General features: G+C 36.4%; 2 protein-coding genes across 4 annotated transcripts; one reads left to right on the top strand and one right to left on the bottom strand.

Moving 5' to 3' along the window:
* Nucleotides 1-58: 58 nt before the first annotated feature.
* lrsam1 (leucine rich repeat and sterile alpha motif containing 1) lies at nucleotides 59-11,008 on the top strand. 2 transcript variants are annotated; one of them, XM_052556861.1, is made up of 25 exons: nucleotides 59-127; nucleotides 458-616; nucleotides 724-780; nucleotides 903-947; nucleotides 1,030-1,107; nucleotides 1,200-1,268; nucleotides 1,786-1,870; nucleotides 1,956-2,077; nucleotides 2,543-2,633; nucleotides 2,821-2,930; nucleotides 3,029-3,058; nucleotides 3,145-3,267; nucleotides 3,738-3,877; nucleotides 4,019-4,063; nucleotides 4,747-4,817; nucleotides 5,118-5,217; nucleotides 5,505-5,592; nucleotides 5,782-5,856; nucleotides 6,574-6,654; nucleotides 6,932-7,027; nucleotides 8,290-8,388; nucleotides 8,476-8,607; nucleotides 8,723-8,792; nucleotides 8,897-9,066; nucleotides 9,193-11,008. In XM_052556861.1, exons 2-25 carry the CDS (start codon nucleotides 545-547, stop codon nucleotides 9,313-9,315), a joined length of 2,172 nt encoding a protein of 723 aa, XP_052412821.1. In that variant the 5' UTR covers nucleotides 59-127; nucleotides 458-544; the 3' UTR covers nucleotides 9,316-11,008. The 2 variants fall into 2 exon arrangements, with proteins under 2 accessions (XP_052412821.1, XP_052412820.1); XM_052556860.1 differs by having other exon boundaries at nucleotides 68-236.
* fkbp15a (FKBP prolyl isomerase family member 15a) lies at nucleotides 9,671-18,653 on the bottom strand. Of its 2 annotated transcripts, none has more exons than XM_052556862.1 (22): nucleotides 18,481-18,653; nucleotides 17,099-17,205; nucleotides 16,902-16,980; nucleotides 16,739-16,808; nucleotides 16,240-16,314; nucleotides 16,055-16,153; nucleotides 15,741-15,890; nucleotides 15,252-15,320; nucleotides 15,009-15,152; nucleotides 14,797-14,909; nucleotides 14,469-14,511; nucleotides 14,256-14,375; nucleotides 14,085-14,169; nucleotides 13,911-13,990; nucleotides 13,381-13,468; nucleotides 13,113-13,219; nucleotides 12,918-13,016; nucleotides 12,734-12,822; nucleotides 12,552-12,606; nucleotides 12,217-12,393; nucleotides 11,936-12,043; nucleotides 9,671-11,863 (listed from the first exon to the last, which is right to left on the bottom strand). In XM_052556862.1, exons 1-22 carry the CDS (start codon nucleotides 18,543-18,545, stop codon nucleotides 11,813-11,815), a joined length of 2,073 nt encoding a protein of 690 aa, XP_052412822.1. In that variant the 5' UTR covers nucleotides 18,546-18,653; the 3' UTR covers nucleotides 9,671-11,812. The 2 variants fall into 2 exon arrangements, with proteins under 2 accessions (XP_052412822.1, XP_052412823.1); XM_052556863.1 differs by lacking the exon at nucleotides 18,481-18,653 and adding an exon at nucleotides 17,579-17,685.
* Nucleotides 18,654-19,115: the final 462 nt, after the last annotated feature.

Genomic DNA, 19,115 nt, shown 5'->3' on the forward strand with positions numbered 1-19,115 from the left:
GCCACCTATATATAGGCCACGAAGTATCGCGAGAACTAGACAACCTTTCACACTGCGTCGAAGCATTACGTCATTCACAACATTCGGTTCCTGGTGTATGTGTACAGCCAGTGAGGGAGTAAACTAGGTAACAATGACTAGAAATTAAAACTGAAACATTTGAAGAAGCCCATGTTTTAATGAAATTATTTAGTTAATTAAGCGGTTAATCGAGTATATTCGCCTTTTCGCATAAGGTATGTACATTTTTTTTATCGCGAGCTATTTGTCTTCGAGACCAGGTTTCAGCAACAATCAAAGTCTAGTCAAAAAGTCACATTTTAAAGTCCTATGAATATCGAGGGACTATAATTTATAATATAACAAGTGTTTATTTGTGTGTTTCTTGTCATACTTAACTTTGTTCACACTGTTCTACTCTTTCTGTTTTTTGTTTTTTTGGAAATGTCAACACCAGCCAGTCAAGTGTCACACTAACATCCAGTGGCTTTTTGTGGATGTTGTGGGGGTTTGACTAGGCAAAAAAAATCTAACTTGCCTCAGGATGTTTCTGTTCTCCAAAAAGAAGAAACCCAGTGAGGATTCCATAAAACGCCTAGAATACCAGCTATGCTTGGTGAGCGTTTTTTTTTTTTTTTTTTTTTTTTTGGAGGGGGGGCAACATCCTACTTTTTCTCACAGTGCACTGCTTCAAATCATAACACACATGCCTGTTTTGTGCAGGCCAAAGAAGCAGGTGCGGATGATATTCTGGACATTTCTGCCTGTGAGCTTGCAGAGGTGATTTAATATCATTATTTACATATTGGTGAAATTTTCATCTAAGACAGAAGATTAATCATTACTGGATATCTGAGCTTCTATCCATATTGCAGCAGTTCTTACACAATGCTTGTCTGCAGGTTCCCTCCAGTGCCTTTTCCATATGTAAAGTCCTCCAGAAGAAAGTGAGTCTATTTATTGCAGGGTTTTTCTCTGAACCTTTGGTGGGAATCAGATCTTTCACAGCAGTTTCCACTTTAATTGCAGGTGTTAATTCTTCATGGAAACGACCTGAGGTCACTTGTTCCTAAAGGTTGCTTCATTGGTGCCTTAGCAACTTTAAAGGTGAGAGAAATTGATTGATGATAACAGTCCCAAGCAAATAACCATCTTGCACTTCTGTCCAGTGACAACATCTCTGTGTGTCAATTCTTAAGGTGTTGGACCTGCATGAAAATAAGCTCATATCACTTCCTGATGACATCGGGCAGCTTTTGTCCTTGCAGGTATTTTTATTGTATATGAACAAAGCTGATGTGAATTGTTGTTACTTAGGTGGCATTTAAAAACAGAATACTGTTTTTAATGCTGATTTGTAAAAGACTCATTGGCATAATTGCTATATATATCACTGTGTAGCACTAGATAGGTTAGTTGTTTCAAAAAGTTTGGGGTCACTTTGGGGGATTTTTATTTAGCAGGAATGCATTACATTTGATCAAATGTGAGTGTAAAGACCTGTATTAAAAAACAGTAAAAAAAAAACATGTATGTTTTTTTTCTAATAGTATTTCACAAAACTGTTTTACTGTGTTATTAAATTAGACTGCATTATTGTTAAATGCAGCCTTGGTGAGTATAAGAGACATCTATCAAAAACAATAAAACAGTCTTAGCAGTACAAAAGTGAAGTGAGAATCTTCTAGAGCAAGGATCAATTTTCTTTAAATATATATGTTCTTAATTGATAATTAGTGTCCTTCACATTTATTGCTTACACACTACCTTGATTTCTTCTCTAAGGTGCTGAATGTAGAAAAGAACCACATTAAACAGCTGCCAGACTCTATTGGGGATTTACGGCATCTACAGACACTTAATGTGAAAGGTATGTTATGTGCTTTTTAGAAAATAATAATAGTCATATGAAAGCGTAAACCATTTAAATTAACAAAATGTTTTGATGGATACAGGGAACAGCCTTACTGTCATTCCTGTGTCTGTGGGACGCATGGGGAGCCTGCGTACACTAGACATAAGTGAGAACAGCATTCAAGAATTACCTACAGAACTGGCCAATGTTCGCACTTTGGAAGTGAGTATTTTAAATCAAAAGCCTATTTTTAAGATGGAGGAATATATTTGTACAAGCTCAAATGGAAGTCGTGGCCTAATGGTTAGAGGGTTGGACTCCCAATCGAAGGGTTGTGAGTTCTAGTCTCGGGCCGGACGGAATTGTGGGTGGCGGTAGTGCATGAACAGCTCTCTCTCCACCTTCAAAACCACGACTTAGGTGCCCTTGAGCAAGGCATCGAACCCCCAACTGCTCCCCGGGCGCCGCAGCATAAATGGCTGCCCACTGCTCCGGGTGTGTGCTCACAGTGTGTGTGTGTGTGTGTGTTCACTGCTCTGTGTGTGTGCATTTCGGATGGGTTAAATGCAGAGCACAAATTCTGAGTATGGGTCACCATACTTGGCTGAATGTCACTTTCACTTTCACTTTCAATTTGATATCTGCAAAGACATCCTCATGACTTTATGTGTATATGTGGTGTGGCAGAGCCTGATTCTGGATGCACAGGTTATGAGATATCCACCTGCATCAGTGTGCACGGCTGGCACAGAGGAAGTCCAGCGCTACCTCTGTTCAGGTATGGTTCTGTTTTAAAACAATACTTAACACAATATGCTATTATTACTGTCTGATTAGATATAGACTGATATATACAGGCTGTGCACAATACAGATTATGCACAAGATTTGATTTAATATTAAAATGTAACCCCATGTGATGGTACAAGGCCATTCTGTGTAGCTGTTTTGTTTAATTGGATTTAGAGATTGGTCTGAAGTATTGCCCTCCATCCCAGTATCTGCTGCCTGTGCTGGAGGATGATGGAGGGAAGCTGGAGGTGGATTGTGTTGATGGTGAAGAGATGGCCTGGCAGGTCAGTCATCACTATTTATCAGCCATTTCAAACAGTGCCTAAAATATATGGTGTGCCATTTGATCTGTTAATGTAATATATTCTGTCTGACACTGCAGAGTAAATTCATGGACTATGAGAAAAGAAAGGTATGTTTGATTTGGTTTCTTTTTGTTATTGTTGGATCCTCCAGTGACGTAGTATTTACATCTCATTCTCTCTGTTTCTCCACTAGGTGCAGAAACATCTGGAAAAGTTGAACTTTGAGAAAGATCTTGAAGAGAAACAAAGAGAGCACACTCAGCTCCTCCTCCTCAACAATTCCCACAAAGAGGATGTCCTGCTGTCTGTCAAACTGGTAACAATTTCTATTGTAGAGTTGAATGTGTTTTACAAATATATGACACATTTGAGTGAATTACACTACCACTGAAAAGTTTAGGGTGTATTTATTTGATTTTAATATACTTAAATATAGTAAGTCAGTAGTATTGTAAAATATTATTCAAACATAAAATAACTTTTTTCTATTTTAATGGAACATCTTCAGTATTACAAGATCCTATAATTCTAAAATGTTGTAAATGTTGAAAACAATTGTGTTTTTTAATATTTTTGTGGAAATATGAGACTTTTTTCAGGAACTTTTGTTACATTATAAATGTCTTTACTGCCACATTTTATCAATTTAATGAACTCTTGCTGAAGAAAAGTATGAATGTAACAGGTTGTACTATCATTACACTTAGCTAGCTAATAAAAATACGTTTTCATTTGCAATTACCTTATTATCAGAAAGACTCGTCTCTGTGCTTTTCTGTCTCTCAGGAGCAGCAGCGGTTGGAGTTAGGTGTGTCTCAGCAGCAAAAGGCACAGGAAACAGAGAGGCAGAAAATACTGGATAAAGCACGTCTGGCAGAGATCAATATCATGAGTCGCATCTCTGACCTCCTACTTGATAACAAACGGTGAGGGTACCGTGTGAACCATTTTTGAAATATCTCGCTTTTTCTTTGGCTATCATTATCATTTTAGTCATGTTAAGTCCATTAGTATTCTGTAGTTGAAGGGTGGTTATTTATTGTGCATTTGTGCTTATTTGATTATAGCCAGGCAAAGAGCGCCGAATTTCTGCAAGCTCTGGAGGAAGACCGGTGAGTGGAAATTACATGTGGTCGAACTCTGTAATGGAGTATGGGCTCCTGCCATCATTGCAGCTCATGCTAAGTGAATTTCTTACTGCCTAATCGTGCCACTTAAGAAAACCTCAATTCAGATTTAGTGCAAGTACTGAACTGTTTAGACAGTGCCACAGATTGAAGTTCGACATTTACCGTTACATTCAGCTATTTTTGGAGATGTCAGAAAGATCTGGAGTGCTACGTTAAGTCGTGGTTTCACAGACACTGCAGTGGGGTGTTAGTTGTGTATCAGAATCTGTTGTTTGTAATGTATACACTACCGTTCAAAAGTTTGGGGTTGAAACATTAAAAAAAAGAAGACATCTATGCTCACCAGAGCCACACTTATTTAATCAAAAATACAGTAATATTGTGAAATTATTTTAAATAGATTTTTTTTTTACTGATAAATGCATTTACTGCCACTTTCGATCTATATAATGCATCCTAGTTTAATAATAATAATAGTAATAATAATAAAATAAAACAGTTATAAAAAGTAAAAGTAATAAAAAAGTCCTTAACAAATATTACTGACCCTAAACTTTTGAACTGTAGTGTATGTAGATGTTCATCACGCACATGGTGAAATTACTTTGATGTTTTTTGTTTTTATTTTAGAACAGAGATACAGTTATGTATTTGTTGTTTTTTAGTATACGAATGGAACACCTTACTGCCATCACACAGGATGAAGCCAACTCTCTAAGGAAGAAGGAAGTGGCAGGTGAGTTTAGAAATTACATAATCATCAAAACTGTCTTATTTTACAGTTATTCGGTTTTAGATTTATTAGGCAATTTATTAGAAGCTCTGACCAAACAAGCTGCTTCAGAAAAGGTAGTTCTTTGGTACTCATAGTTTGAATTAGACCTGTATCATGTTCCAGTCTCACTTTTCCTCTGGTTCCCCATATTTTCTGTCATATCTACTGCCTCTATCAGTAAAAAAAAAAGTCTCATAAAAAGTGAATAACATTTAAATGAAACTTAGCTATTGTGGTTCTGAAAAGTCTACATGTTTGCAGGTGCCATGCAGAGGATGCTGTCAGAGAGCTACTCTTTAAGGTTACTTCAGGAGGCCAGGGAAGCCAAGACACAGGTTCTGGTGTCAGAGACCTGCAGGAGGTGCTTCAGTTCCCACCAATACATATGGTTTTGAACTCTATCCAGCAATTGATCAATCTGTTTACACCTGATATTAACATCCGTCTCTGTGATCTGACCATATATGGTCAGGCGAGACTGTTTTCTCTTGGAAACACTAATTTCAAATCCATATTCTATGACCACTCGGATTTCAGAGTGACATTCTGATTTTGAAATCACTTTCTATGTTACAATGCTAATTGTTAATAAAAAAAACTCCCTTTTTTCTTGTGTCTTAATTTTTTCTTTTTTGCCCCTTTATTTAGTTTGGACTGTATGGATAGGAAATTTGAACAAGTGTTGTCCCTGCAGCAGCTTGACAAAAACAAAGCCATTAGTCAGATCCTTCAAGAGGTAACTATTTAAATCAATAACCTACTATGTATGTGAATTGAAAACTGTTATCAAAACTAGTTTGCTCTCCATCCACCCATTCTCTCCACAGGCAAAATATATGAATGTACTAGTGTAGATATTACAGGTGGTGCATTGTTAGTTTAGTAAGGCTTGAATGATTAACACTAATTGGCTTTTTGTTTGCAGGAGGAAATGCAGAAGGCTGCCTTTGAAGCACTCCAACTCCAGAAAGACAGTGTGCATGCTTATATCCGTAATCAGGTATGCTGATTAAATTTCCTTTAGGATAGAAGAGCCAATAATACCCCACAGACACAGGGATTTATATCATACTACTGGTTGATTGAAGGAGTTTTAACTTAAGTCATTTCTTAACATATACATCACCATTCAGAAGTTTGGGGTTGATTTTTTTTTTTTTTTTTTTAAGAATTCGCTTATGCATACAAAGGCTAAATCTATTTGAGCAAAAATACAGTAAAAACCGTAATACAGTAATCAATGTTTCCTATTTAGAAATTTCATTTATTTCATTCTGTTATGTTGATTTGGTGCCCAAGAAACTTTTCTTATAAATGCTGAAAATAATGCTGCGTCTAATTTTTGTTAAAAACATTTATTTGAAAAAGAAATATTTGTAATTTCTAAATGTATTTACTGTGGATTTTGATACTTTTAATTTGTTCTTGCTGAATAATTGATTAATTTCCTAGTAAAAATGACTGACCTCAAACCTTTGAATGGTAGTGTAATTATTAACAAAGTCATTTGGGGGATATTTCATAGTCAGCTTATATAATGTTAAAGCAAGTCATGTTTCGGATAGTCTGGTGTAGTCATTAAAAGCTTTTTTTGGTTTCAGTCAGCCCATGCTTCTCACATCCCACTTCTCATTGAATGCAGAACCCAAAGGTGGCTGTTTTATCATGTCTTCATCATGGGGCCATTCACACCCCCACTGTATGCTTGTATCCATAGATTAAACTCATAGAGGGAGAGTTAATGCAGTTGACAAAGCTGGAGGTTAAGAGGAAAAATTTGGACACGGAGAACCTGCAGGTACGTAGCAGCAGTAGATGATGTGGTGTTTTCCTGTCAGTGCTTCATCATGCTGTAGAGTGTAGAGAGGAGTAATAATGACTCTGTCTTTGCACATCACTTTTCTTCCTTGGTTATACATTTCTCTTTTACTCTCAGATTTCTTGGTCATTTTGTCCCATTTTTTTGACCCGTTTAAATATCATGCTCACACCACCTCTATGAGTTCTCACAGTATTCTGGGGTTATGAATCCTTTGTGTGTTTTTTGGTGAGTGTATTTACTGTGTGTGTGTCAGGAGGTGCTAGCTGACCAGAGGACTGCTCTGACCGACCTCCTGCAGCAGTTACTCAAACAGAAGGACCAAAGGGAGGAGGAGCTCAGGATGGTTTTGGTAAGTGATCATGGACCAACTTTCTTGATTTCTCAAAAGAGACATTTGAAATTAGATCAGTTAACTGAAACATTTCACATACCTCCGTCACTGATGCAGAAATCACATTTTTAGCTCATATCAATATTGTCAAAAAACAGCATTTTAAATTTGGTGTAAATGTGTGTGGAGAAAAAAAAAACTTTAGTATCTGAAGAATACATTATCTTTGGCAGGCTTTTATTTTTTTTAGAAAAGCTGTTAAATAGTACAACTGTTTATTTGTTTTTTTAATGCTCTGCTCTAATTTTATTTTATTGCAGTGCCTTATGTCAGGGTTAGGCAAGGGAGGAACTCAAGTGCAGACCGTGATCTCACAACAAAGGGTTTATTAAATACAAAAAGGGGAAAACAAAACCCACGAGGGGGAAAACAGGACTAGGGCAGATACAACAATAACTAAACAGGACTGATTAATCAAGATAAACAAAGACTCAAAACAGGAGAACACTAACTACAAATAACACTCACGGTTATACAGGATACAATATCTCAATCACAGGTGAGGAACACACAATGAACCGACGCAAGACAGAGCACACTAGGAGATCTAAATAGGGGGAACAATCAAGACACGACAGGTGGCACAGATGGGACAATCAAGACACGACTAGGTTAACAAGGGGGGCGGGGCAAGGGAACGAGACAACACAAGCACATGGCCCAAAGACAAGGCCATGTGCTTGAACACAAAACACGGGTCTGCCATGATCCTGCCTCAAGACTAGGAAAAATCAAGGACACGAGGGCAGGATCATGACACCTTATATTTTACTGCTTATTTTATGTAATTTGTTGGATATTTTATTATCAGATAAATACACATTAACTTTGACAGCCTTCAAAACAACAGTAAAATCCTTTTATTTTTGGTCAAAACTTTACCTCTTTATTATTTCATTATTTTAGACATTATTCGGTTCTAATTTTATTTTATTTCAATGGATCAATTATATTTAAGTGCTTAATATATGTCATTTGTTGAGGCTTTGATATTTAACATTTGTTATTCAGTGTAGAAAAATAAAGAAATACAGGCCAATTAAAAAAAAAACTATAATGTTTAGCTACCTAGCTTGGTAGTCACCACTGGGTTAGAAAAAATATACAACCTCATAGTGTTGGATTTGTGTAGGACTTTGAAGAAAGCAACAGATATATATGTATGTTGCTTGTAATTTGTAAGCTATGGTGCTGAGTTTGTTGTTGTTGTTTTTGTTCAGGTGGCGATGGAGCAGAAAAGCGAATCCAATCAGCAGAACTACTGGATGATCCAGTATCAGAGGCTCCTGGATGCCAAACCTCTGTCTCTGAGGATGCAGGTCAGAACAGCTCTCCAACAGGTTCAAAGTCCCTGTGTATAAATCACAAAATCATGGACGCTCTGCTGACCTCTCCTTTCTCCTCAGGAGGCAGCTGTAGATGCGGATCTGGGTAATCTGCTGTGTAACCTCTCTGCTCAACACTACCTGCCAATCATAGCTCACCACCGAATCACTGCTGAGGCCTTGCGACACATGACCACAAAAGACCTTCAAAAGGTCTGCCCAAGTTTCCTTCTCTGGTTTAGCACACAGAAGCTTTAAGTAGTGTGTGTCTCTAGGAATTTGTCATCAGATGTTTACGTCCATTAAAATCTTTTCTGTTTTACTACAGTTGGGGATCAATGAGGTTGGGGTGCAGAAAGCTCTTCTCCACTGGGCCAGAGAACGAACTCTGTCTGATCGTAAGAACATACATTTTCTTTTAAGGACGTGTTATTTTTAATTAGGTGACATTTGTGGATGCTTCTCAGTGATTGTTGGTATCATAACATGTTTGCCCCACTAGCATTGCCTAAAACAGCAAAAGAGATGCAGGAAGCTGGTCCATCCACTCCAAGCGCCCCACTCCAACAGCAGCTCACTCCCCCACTGACCCCCAGCACCCCCCTCACCCCCACTGCCCCAAGTCCTGATAGATGGAGCGGTTCTGAGTGTGTGGTGTGCATGGAGCACGTGGTAAGCTCTCAGTTCTATTTCAGTATATTTTTTAAAAGAACAATGTTTGTTTGAAATATAAACAATGCAGAAGATATGCTTTGAAAGAAACCGTAATTTGCTCTCCTGTTCTGCTTTGTGTCACAGTCACAGGTGATCTTCCTGCCGTGTGGGCATGTATGCTGTTGCCAGACTTGCAGCGCTGCCCTGCAGTCCTGCCCTCTGTGCCGTGGCTCTGTGTCTCAGCGGGTCCGTCTTTACCACGGCTAAAGCCGGCGAGTGTCCTTCCGTGGTCAGGATCATACCTCATGTGTCATTGTTGTTCGTTCCTCCTATCATTTGCTGCATGAAATTGTAGTCTGTGAACCTTCAGGCACTTTAGGGTGTATACTCACACTAGGCTTTTTGAACCGTGCCCGAGCGTGTTTGACTAGTGTGGTGCGGTCAGTTTAGCCGTCCCTGATAATCGTTACTGGATTTTTCCTTCCACTCCAATTACAACTAGCCAGTCAAAGAGGCACTTACACAGCAAGACATTTGTCTAATAGGATAAGGTTTTATTGTTCATCATAAGCTAGTCACATTCCAATAAATTAACATCAAGAAAGTATTGGATAATGGCTCATTTAACTGAAACCTAATAGGAATAGATAATAATAAGACTGTTGAGCTTTAGTATCACCATTGATGTACCCGCTCTAAGCACTTGTGCCTCTTCTGTAATTGAACTCACCCCCACCCCCCAACTAAATTTTAAATATCTGTAGGTTTGCTATATTAAAGGTAAATCTTCATGCCCTGCCCTCAATGTTATTCTATCAACATTGTAGTACAGTAAGACCAAATTGATCACCATTCAGGGATTTTCATACCAAGGGCAATATCTGTAATATTTTTTAAGTTTTAATCATAATTCAAATTTTATCAGAATTGGGGCATCACACCACAGCTATAATGACAAGACAGAGGAACTATATCATTGGAATCATCACAACAAAATTCTACCGGCTGATAAATGATAAAAAATATTTACAGGCCAATCAAAATCTGCAGAGATTGAGCATTTAAAGTGGCAGCTGACATAACTACAGTATGCGCTTATAATAAATAGATTGTCTATTGGTTTGGATGCTAATACATTTATTGTTAAAGCTGTCTTTATACTTTTCTTGGTGTGAAAGGGGCTATACCCTGCAGTACCAGAGTATTTGAATACTTCAACCAGTTAAGTTAAAGTACTTTTTAATTTTCATTTTTAATGTAAGATTTTAATTTTAGTTTAAATGTGACTCTTTACACTTAAATTTAAACATTTAAATGTTTTGAACTGACTTGGCAACACAGCAGAATAGACAAATATAGGTTGAAGGCGAAACCTTTCTTAAGGCACTGCACTTAAACACTCCAGACACTCATCCTAACAAATGCACTGTTAGTCCTTTTTACATCGTCAACTATCTAAGTATTGCACACACACAATAATGTTTCCTAAATCTGTGTACTTCTGTGAACCTCTCTTCGTCCAAGTGCTCTTATGTGGAAGTCTGCTTCTCACTGAACATGTACAGAATTTAAAAAAGAACTTAATCACATATTCATTTGATTTCCTATCTCAGCATGATACAAAATGTTAACCTGTGTGCTTTGTGTGGTGCAGTTATGCTGTATGGATCAGACTGGACAAATATGTCTTTTGTTTGCTGTGCATCTACCATTTAAGAAAAAAAAAACATGAAATCCTCAGAATGTTTAGTAGAAGTTACTGTAGTATAAACTACCCTCTGGTGGCAGGTTATTATTAATTTATGTACACACTAGTCTTCCTGCTCTTATTTTATTTCATAAGAACTGATGCAGTTTGTGGTCATTTTATAAACACAAATGGCACCTTATCTGTGATATTATCAGTGAGATTAAATATCTGTGTTACATTCATTTACAATAAATGTTCTGCCTTTATGCATTTTCTGTTGTTGTCTACATATTCATAATGTATTTTCATTTTATTTAGGTTTTATAATTGTACCTAACCAACCACATTCATTGAAATGCTTCCTATTCATTTTGAAGTGTTATCACACCTGTCAGACCTCTGCTAAATAAAACTCCTAGACAATATGTTCTAGTTTTTTCACAATTTAGAGGTTTATTTTTTGAAACCGCATACTGCGATTAAGATGCATTTGTTTACATACAAAATATCATAAGTGTTAGTTTGCAATTATGTTAGATTTTCTATTTACTTCTTACATTTTGCCTAGTGTCATTCTTATTTTCCTGTTCAATAAACCAATATTAGTCCAGAATTCCTGAAATGTCAAGTTGATCAGATAAGTATTTTGCAATCTTATAAATAAAACCTAAATACTATATTAAATAATGTTCTCATGATGAAACAAACTCAAGTAAAGATTACATTTGCGTGTATCTAGTTAACCTGACTTAAAACCTTGTAGTTATATCCAATTGTATCATAGTCAGGACACTGTTGTTATTGTTCAGGGTTTTTCCAGTTCAATGACTGAAGAACTGCCTGCCTTGAAACACTGAGAAAGTATCAGCTGTCCACGGATTGGACATTAATTAGCTTTCTTAACTGTGATTGGACAGTACCATTTGCCCTTTCTCAGTACGTGAAATTATGGCCAAACAGACTGCAATATGGAGGTGTTCTGATCTACAGATGTTCTGTTAGCATAAATGCTTCATTTTAATGTTGACCTTTTCCCACTATTTCACTGCTTTCCTTCCTCTGCTTTATCTTCATCTATGCCTGATTAAGCTCCTGCGGTTCTGAGAGAAGTTCCACGGTGATACTCTGCAATGGAAAAGCAGGCGTCAGCAAAACCTGAAATCACTGTATAACTCAACCTGGTTGGTTGAACAGTACCTTGATGGTGTTTTGGAGAATCTCGAGCACGGTGTGTCCACTGTAAGACTCGTGGCAATCAAACTCAGTCCTGAGAGACTGAAACACTTCATTCAGCAATCGCTTCACCTGCACCAAATACACCAGCTCAGTTTAGGTGCACTTTACTAAATGCAAAATAAAAGTTTTAACCCCTCATCTGAACAGCTAACTGTGTCTCAAACGTTTTTTAACTAAAATATTTCAGATGAATGTAAATAAAGACAGGTTAAAACTTTTGTATAGACTCGAATCATACACACCTGATCCAGATTCGCCTTTTCAGCCCTCAGATCTTGCATCTCCTTCTCCATGTTTTGTCTGATGTCCCTCATCTGTGTGCACTTCTGCTTCTCTGCCCTCTGCTGGAGACTGAGCACCTCCTGCTCCAGCCGATGTGCTTGTGCGGTGGAGGAATCACATTCTCCTGATATAGGAACCTGAAAGAGAGATGATTTATGGCATTTTCCTGATCACACCATTCTCCAGCACACACCTACAATCAGATCAAAATGGAAACATAGCAAGTTTAACATACATAAAAATTATAATATACTAAGCTAATAAACCCAAAAAGCATTTAGCAAGTTCACTTTACCTTTTCCTGCTCAGCCTGAAGAAGGCAAGTCTGGCTGTGTTTCTGCTCCATATACCTGCACTCAAGGAGTAAACCAAATATGTCAATATATAGAATCCTGTTTATAGAAGTTTTTTTTTTTTTTGCCTTCGATCTGACTGGAAAGCAGGAAATTGGAGTGTGAAGAAAAGGGGATGACACACCTCACACTTTTCTCTGTTTTGTGGTTCTGTTCCTCCACTACACTGTTCCTACTCTTCTCCAGAACCTCCTTTTTCAGACACATACTCTCCTAAAACACAGATGGCATTTAAAAGGCTATTTATTTGCATCTAAACATTACAACACAAACATTATCATTAATAAAAGTATCCTTTGTATTCAAACCTGAATAATTCTCTGAATGTTGTGTAGGATCATGTTTGTCTCTAAGGACACAGATGAGTGTCTGAAAGAGTAGTGAGCCTCTTTTCGCAGCTCATCCACCTGAGAACAATGAATCAAATCAGGTTTTTTTAACCTAAATAACTAAGAATTAATTAAATAATAATAATAATAATAATCCATATTGCACCAATATACCTTGCAGCTAAGCTGGTCTACCCTGTGTGCCAGCTTTTCAATAGCCAGTAGAATTTCTGTGTTGTGTTGGCGAGCATCAGACATCAAGAATGATGTAATATCAGGTGCTATTTGAAACATAATGTTTGCATTTAGTGAAAAAATGGCAGTGACAGCATGCAGTAATTACATGCTAAAAATGATAAGTGAATATAAGTATAATAAGTAAAATAAAGAGACACATTTCAGCAAGAATTGCGTGTACAAAAGTAATAGGCTCAGATCTTACTCTGGTATGGAATGTGCTGGGATGGGAAGACTGAGGCAAATGAATCTAGCTGTGATGGAAAATAAGGATTTTGTCTGAAAGAATTTGGCTGTTGAAAAAAATAATAATTAATTATTATTTTTATTGTTATTGCAATCCTGTTTTTGTATTATTATTTTAATGTATTTAAAAATGTCATAAATTTTTTTATCCAATGCTGAATTTTCAGCTGGCAGACATCATTTTAATATTCTAATAATTTGATTCTCAATAATAAAAAAAAATATAATCTATGTTGAAAATAGTGGTGCATAATAATTTTCTGCAAACATGCATTTTTTCCATGTTGAAATGTTCATAAATTACATTTTTCATTTTTTTGATAAGTAGAGAGTAAAAGTAGCTTTTTTGTTACAATGTACAAGTCTTTACTGTCACTTTTAATCAAGTTCATGCATCGTCTTAAAGTATACATTTCTTTAAGAATTAGTCCTGCTCATGCTAATCAATAAAATGAAATCATACTTGTAAAAAACAAGATTGGATCTCACCTGAAAGCCTTGTGTAGCGTTTAAGTCTGCTTCTGGCACCACTGCTTCCTGTTTCTGAGCATCATAAGGCCAATACGACACTACAGTACATGAAAGCAAAGATCCTGTCAGCTCCTAGAGTTAACTAATAGGTGATGTTTTGTGTTTTTTTTTTATATATATATATACACATACAAGATGGAGATCTACAGGGCATTTGTGCAGGTTTTGGTGAGTGCGAATGTGAAGGAGAGGGATCACAAGTCAATTCACTTGTATCCTACACAGAGAGACATAATAAATTTAAATAGCATTACATTCACATACAGTATGTGTAATGTAAACAAGCTCTCCATTCCTCCTGACCTCTGTTTCTGAGTCACTGGGGTCAGGCTGAGCTGGAATGGCCCCAGTGAGAAAGGGAAGCATGGGTTGACCCATCTTGGCTATACGGGAGATTAGCTTGGATTTGGAAGCACCTGAACTCTACAAGAAAAAGAAAATACATTTGGAGCTTCAGCATTTTAGCCACTCCTGGCACATGGCATCTGTCTGAATGTTAAGGTTGATGTTACTCACTGTCGGGGATACAGATTCCACTTTCCCCTTAGGTGCTTGGACTCTGAATACAAATGATCAATAACTTGCATGAATTCATAACAATCTGCTTACTGATGTATGTCATAAAGTCACCTAATTAAAACACCTAACAAAAAAAATTATATTTAACCTTTGAATATGAATAATGCTTTAAAAAAAATCTTTGTTTTTGTTTGTTTAAAATAAACATCATGTTTTGAGGTCTCTCTCTCGCTCTATATATACATACAGATAGATAGATAGATAGATAGATAGATAGATAGATAGATAGATAGATAGATAGATAGATTATTCTATCTGTACACACTTTGACTCATCTGTGTCAGTGACCGATTGGCTGGTGTTCTCTCCTAGTGTACTTGGAGATGCACTGAAGGTGTCAACTGATCCCCGACTTTGTCGGTCTTTGGAAAATTTAACCTACGTGTAGATAAATATACAAACAAAAAAGCAGTTAGAGAGAGAGATTAAAGATGTTTGCTGGTATATTAAATTATATTCACACTGTCAGTGCCTTACTCTGTGAATCTCAACATCAAACACCAGAGTGCTGTTTGCTGGCACATGCTGAAGGACGCCCTTCGAACCATGACCCATACTAGGAGGGACGATAAGGAGCCGTCGACCTCCTTTCTGCATGCCAAGCATCCCTTCCTCCCATCCCTGTGAGAAAGAGCAATGGCACAACAGCTCCACCATTTTTCTGTTTGAAATGTCTTTCATTCTCATTTTAAAACATTGTTTTGTTCAAGAGCTGCTCACCCTCTGAGCTTTGCCTGCTCCGAGCTTTACTCGCTGCAGCTTTTCTTTGCCCAGATTGGAATCAAATACCTGAAAAAACAGACAGAGACACTGGACTTTCACATTTATAGATCTCCAGCTGCACAGGAAACATGCCAGACAGACTCATTTAAATTGCCAGTGAACTGATTAGTTCACTGAGTGCATGACTTATATTGAGCTGTGACTAATCAACAAGAATGTGCACAATGAGCTGCTGTGTTGTGCTCAACTACTATTTAAGAAGGTTAAGCAAAAAAAAAAAAAAGTGTCCATTTAGAAAAAAATAGTGATTCCTCTAAGCATTATTTACTAAGAATAAAAAACTTCTCTAGAAATGCTATAAACTTTTTAACATTCATTTATTATTTCTTTTTTGATACAATGTCATTCAGCTGTACAAAACTACCATAATGCATTTAAAAAGTGCTCTTTGAATATGATAACAATTACAAAATTGAGAGTAAGCACCTGTCCTAAAGAATGGTTTTGTAAAAGCCTTCCAGAATAGGCCACCTCCACTGTGTCCCCGACATCAACAGCTTGACCTTCTCCTTGGACCAGGTCCTGAGTGACCAGAGAGTCTGACGAAGCCTCACTGTTCCACCGGGCCACGCACACCTGAGAGAAACATGCTCAGAGGTCATCTCACCAAATACATTTTACAATGCATCTGTATAAATGTAAAGATGGAGAACCCTGAAGCTTTGAAGTGAATAAGATACAGAATAATTTATTCCAAAACCAGAATCTTTATTAAACAAACAATTCAGTTTAAGTATTACCTCCTTACAGAACTCAGGCCTGGACTTTGCTGAGTCAAACATTAAAGACCAGTTTTGTTGCTGGTCGTCATAGAAAGTGACATAGTTACAGGGCTGAACCTGTGGACAGGTATAAAGAGCTGATGAGTGCAGTATCTAACAACGAAGAATAGATTAGAATAGAATAGAATACTATCAACACTCACTGTGAGGGCAAATCCGCGATGGATTCGAGCCGTACTCATCTGTTTTTGTTTACTGTTGTACAACAGAATCTTGTACTTTAAATGCAGATAGAAAAAAATGAATACAATTTTTAAAAAAGATAAAAAATACTTAAATATATTTGAAATTCATTTATGTCATAGTAAGGACACTTCAAATACATTTACATTTTTAATTACTTAAAAATACCCTAAAGTTTTACTTTTAGTATGCTAAATTATTATAATTAATAAAGTGGAACAACTTATTTTGTACTACCTGCACTTTAATTGTGCGGAAGTAGTGCTGCAGTCTAACTAAGGATATAATGTATAGTTGATTTTATTAAAGTGGAAATATTGCACGTAATTATATATATATATATATATATATATATATATATATATATATATATATATATATATATATATATATATATATATATTATATATATTTCTTTTCTTTACTGTAGATAAGCTTCTGTTAATTAGCTTCTCGTACCTCTTTGGTGACATGGTTTCCTAAAACAGCAGCTCCTATCTTGCCTTGCTTCTCATATTGTCCATTCACACTAGCGGAAAATCAAAGCTCATTTAAGAAATGTGTGAACTAATGTTAATTCAAAGTCTCATAAACATCCTTTAATTGCCATATTTATACTAACAAGCTGAATGCATGCACAGCTGTAGCAAACAGCACAGCTGGAGCACATGGAGGAGGGATGGACTTCTGAGGAGGTGGGCCTTAAGAAAAACACTGATTAAACCATGAGCAATTATGTGCACATATTTAGATTTAAAATGAACAAAACATAAAACTGTGCCAAAAAAAGGCTATGTAACTATTTGCTGTACCACCTACCTAAGATGGCGCAGGACTTTTTTGGCTGTTTAGGGGCGGTGAATTGGAAGGACTCGTTTCCCTGACTCTGTGCTCGGTCCAGACCAAAGAGAGAGGCCAACTTTGCCCTTAGAAATGCAAACACACACACACACACACACACATTATAGCTTTACGTCATTTTTAATTTAATGTATACAGATGTAAAAATCTCACAATATGAATTTGTCACATGCAGCTTATTTTAAACTTGATCACAATTACCCATTTATTGTTTTACATCTTTCAAACTGCCTTCCAAATTTTTCTAATCTGTTGTGATTTTAAATTCTCTAAAATATTAATTACTTTAAAAATGACAGTAAGTTACTACATTGATGGCATGCACACAAGAAGCACCAGACCAACATGGATCAGAAATACAGCTACAGAACAGCAAGATCCTGGCATCTATGATTAAATCCACATGAAAGAAGACACATTAGACCTGTTTGCACTGACCCTTGGACCTCTCTCCACAGATAGTCAGTGTCCCATACAGCTGACATGGCCGCCAGCTTTCTGTCACTGAGGAACAGGCTAAGAAGCCTCAAAAAGTATATATATATATAAATCTTCTCCTTTTTTCTTCCTGTTCTGGTATTTAAGTTGGGATCAGCAACAGTGGGTTCAGATTTGAAGCAGCCCAAATAAAATGCACTGTAATCACTAACATGTGAATTAAATTATTGAAGGAGGAGCCTCACCTCATCATCATGGTTACAAGCAGAAAATGAAATGGCAAAAAAAGAAAAAGAAAAAACATCTTCTTTTTTGCTCTATGTCTGTGAAATTAAATCAGAACATATAACAAATTCCAGTGACCTTAAGAAAAAAAGAAGAAAGGGAGGGAACAGAAAAAAAGAAAGAAAAAAGAAAGCATAAAGAAAGACAGAAAGAAAGAAAGAAACTGATTGAGGTTAAATGTGAGGTTAAATTCATTTTATAGTGTTATCAGGAAATGAAAAAAAAATGTAAATAAAAAATTCTGTGGAGTAATTACACGGAGTAATCTAAGAAAATTAAGAGAAAATGCTATAGTTAAAGAATTTGAGGAAAAGGACACCTTAAACGTCTGTCTTAAACTCAAGTTACTGTGTTTGCTATATTCAAATTTAACAACTAATAAAAACACTATTTTCACATTCAGTAAAGTTTGTACAAAATCAAAGATTAGGCTTAATGAGACACAATCAGACTATAATACGATAAACACTCACTTCAGTAGATCGTTTGAAAAACAATAATTCTATAAAATTATTTATTTTTATTTATTAAAATATTATTTAACACGTGCTAATTCAAAGATTAGGATATGAGTGTGACAACAACATGATATATATATTTTTTTTCACAACACTTACCCACTTTTAGGACACAGAAAGTCTCCATCGTAATAATCAGGAATGATGTCTTTAACTTTTTCCATACTATAATTTTTGAGTATTGTACAACTGAGTCAATAGCGCAGGCTTGTGTGAGGGGCTTGATGTGCACAAATATTCTGTACTTGTGCGATATGATGAGCACAGGTATGCGCGAGGACACCGCTGCTCACTGATAACCATAACACACACACACATACACACACAAACACACACACACACACACACACACACACACACACACACACACACACACACACACACAGGAGCATGTGACTAGTGTGACAGATAATAGAGGATCATTTGGAGACTCCAGTGGGTCAGTGATTGAACTGCAGCTTTCAAAGAAATGTCGTATTTATATATATATATATATATATATATATATATTAAAGCGATTGTTTATCTAATCCATTAAGCATATAACAATATGTAATGTTGTAAAATTGATGTTTAACAAAAGGTAAACCATAAAATAAATAGTAATTGTTACTCATCAATTCATATATTTATTACAAGGCACAGAGTCCATAGTTGAGTATGTATATTTGTTTTCTGATGAATTTTTATCTTGTGTGTGTCCATTTATAAAAACCATTGCAGTGATATTTTAT

The sequence above is a fragment of the Carassius gibelio genome, chromosome B5, assembly GCF_023724105.1.
Source record: "Carassius gibelio isolate Cgi1373 ecotype wild population from Czech Republic chromosome B5, carGib1.2-hapl.c, whole genome shotgun sequence".
NCBI classification, from domain to species: Eukaryota; Metazoa; Chordata; class Actinopteri; order Cypriniformes; family Cyprinidae; genus Carassius; species Carassius gibelio.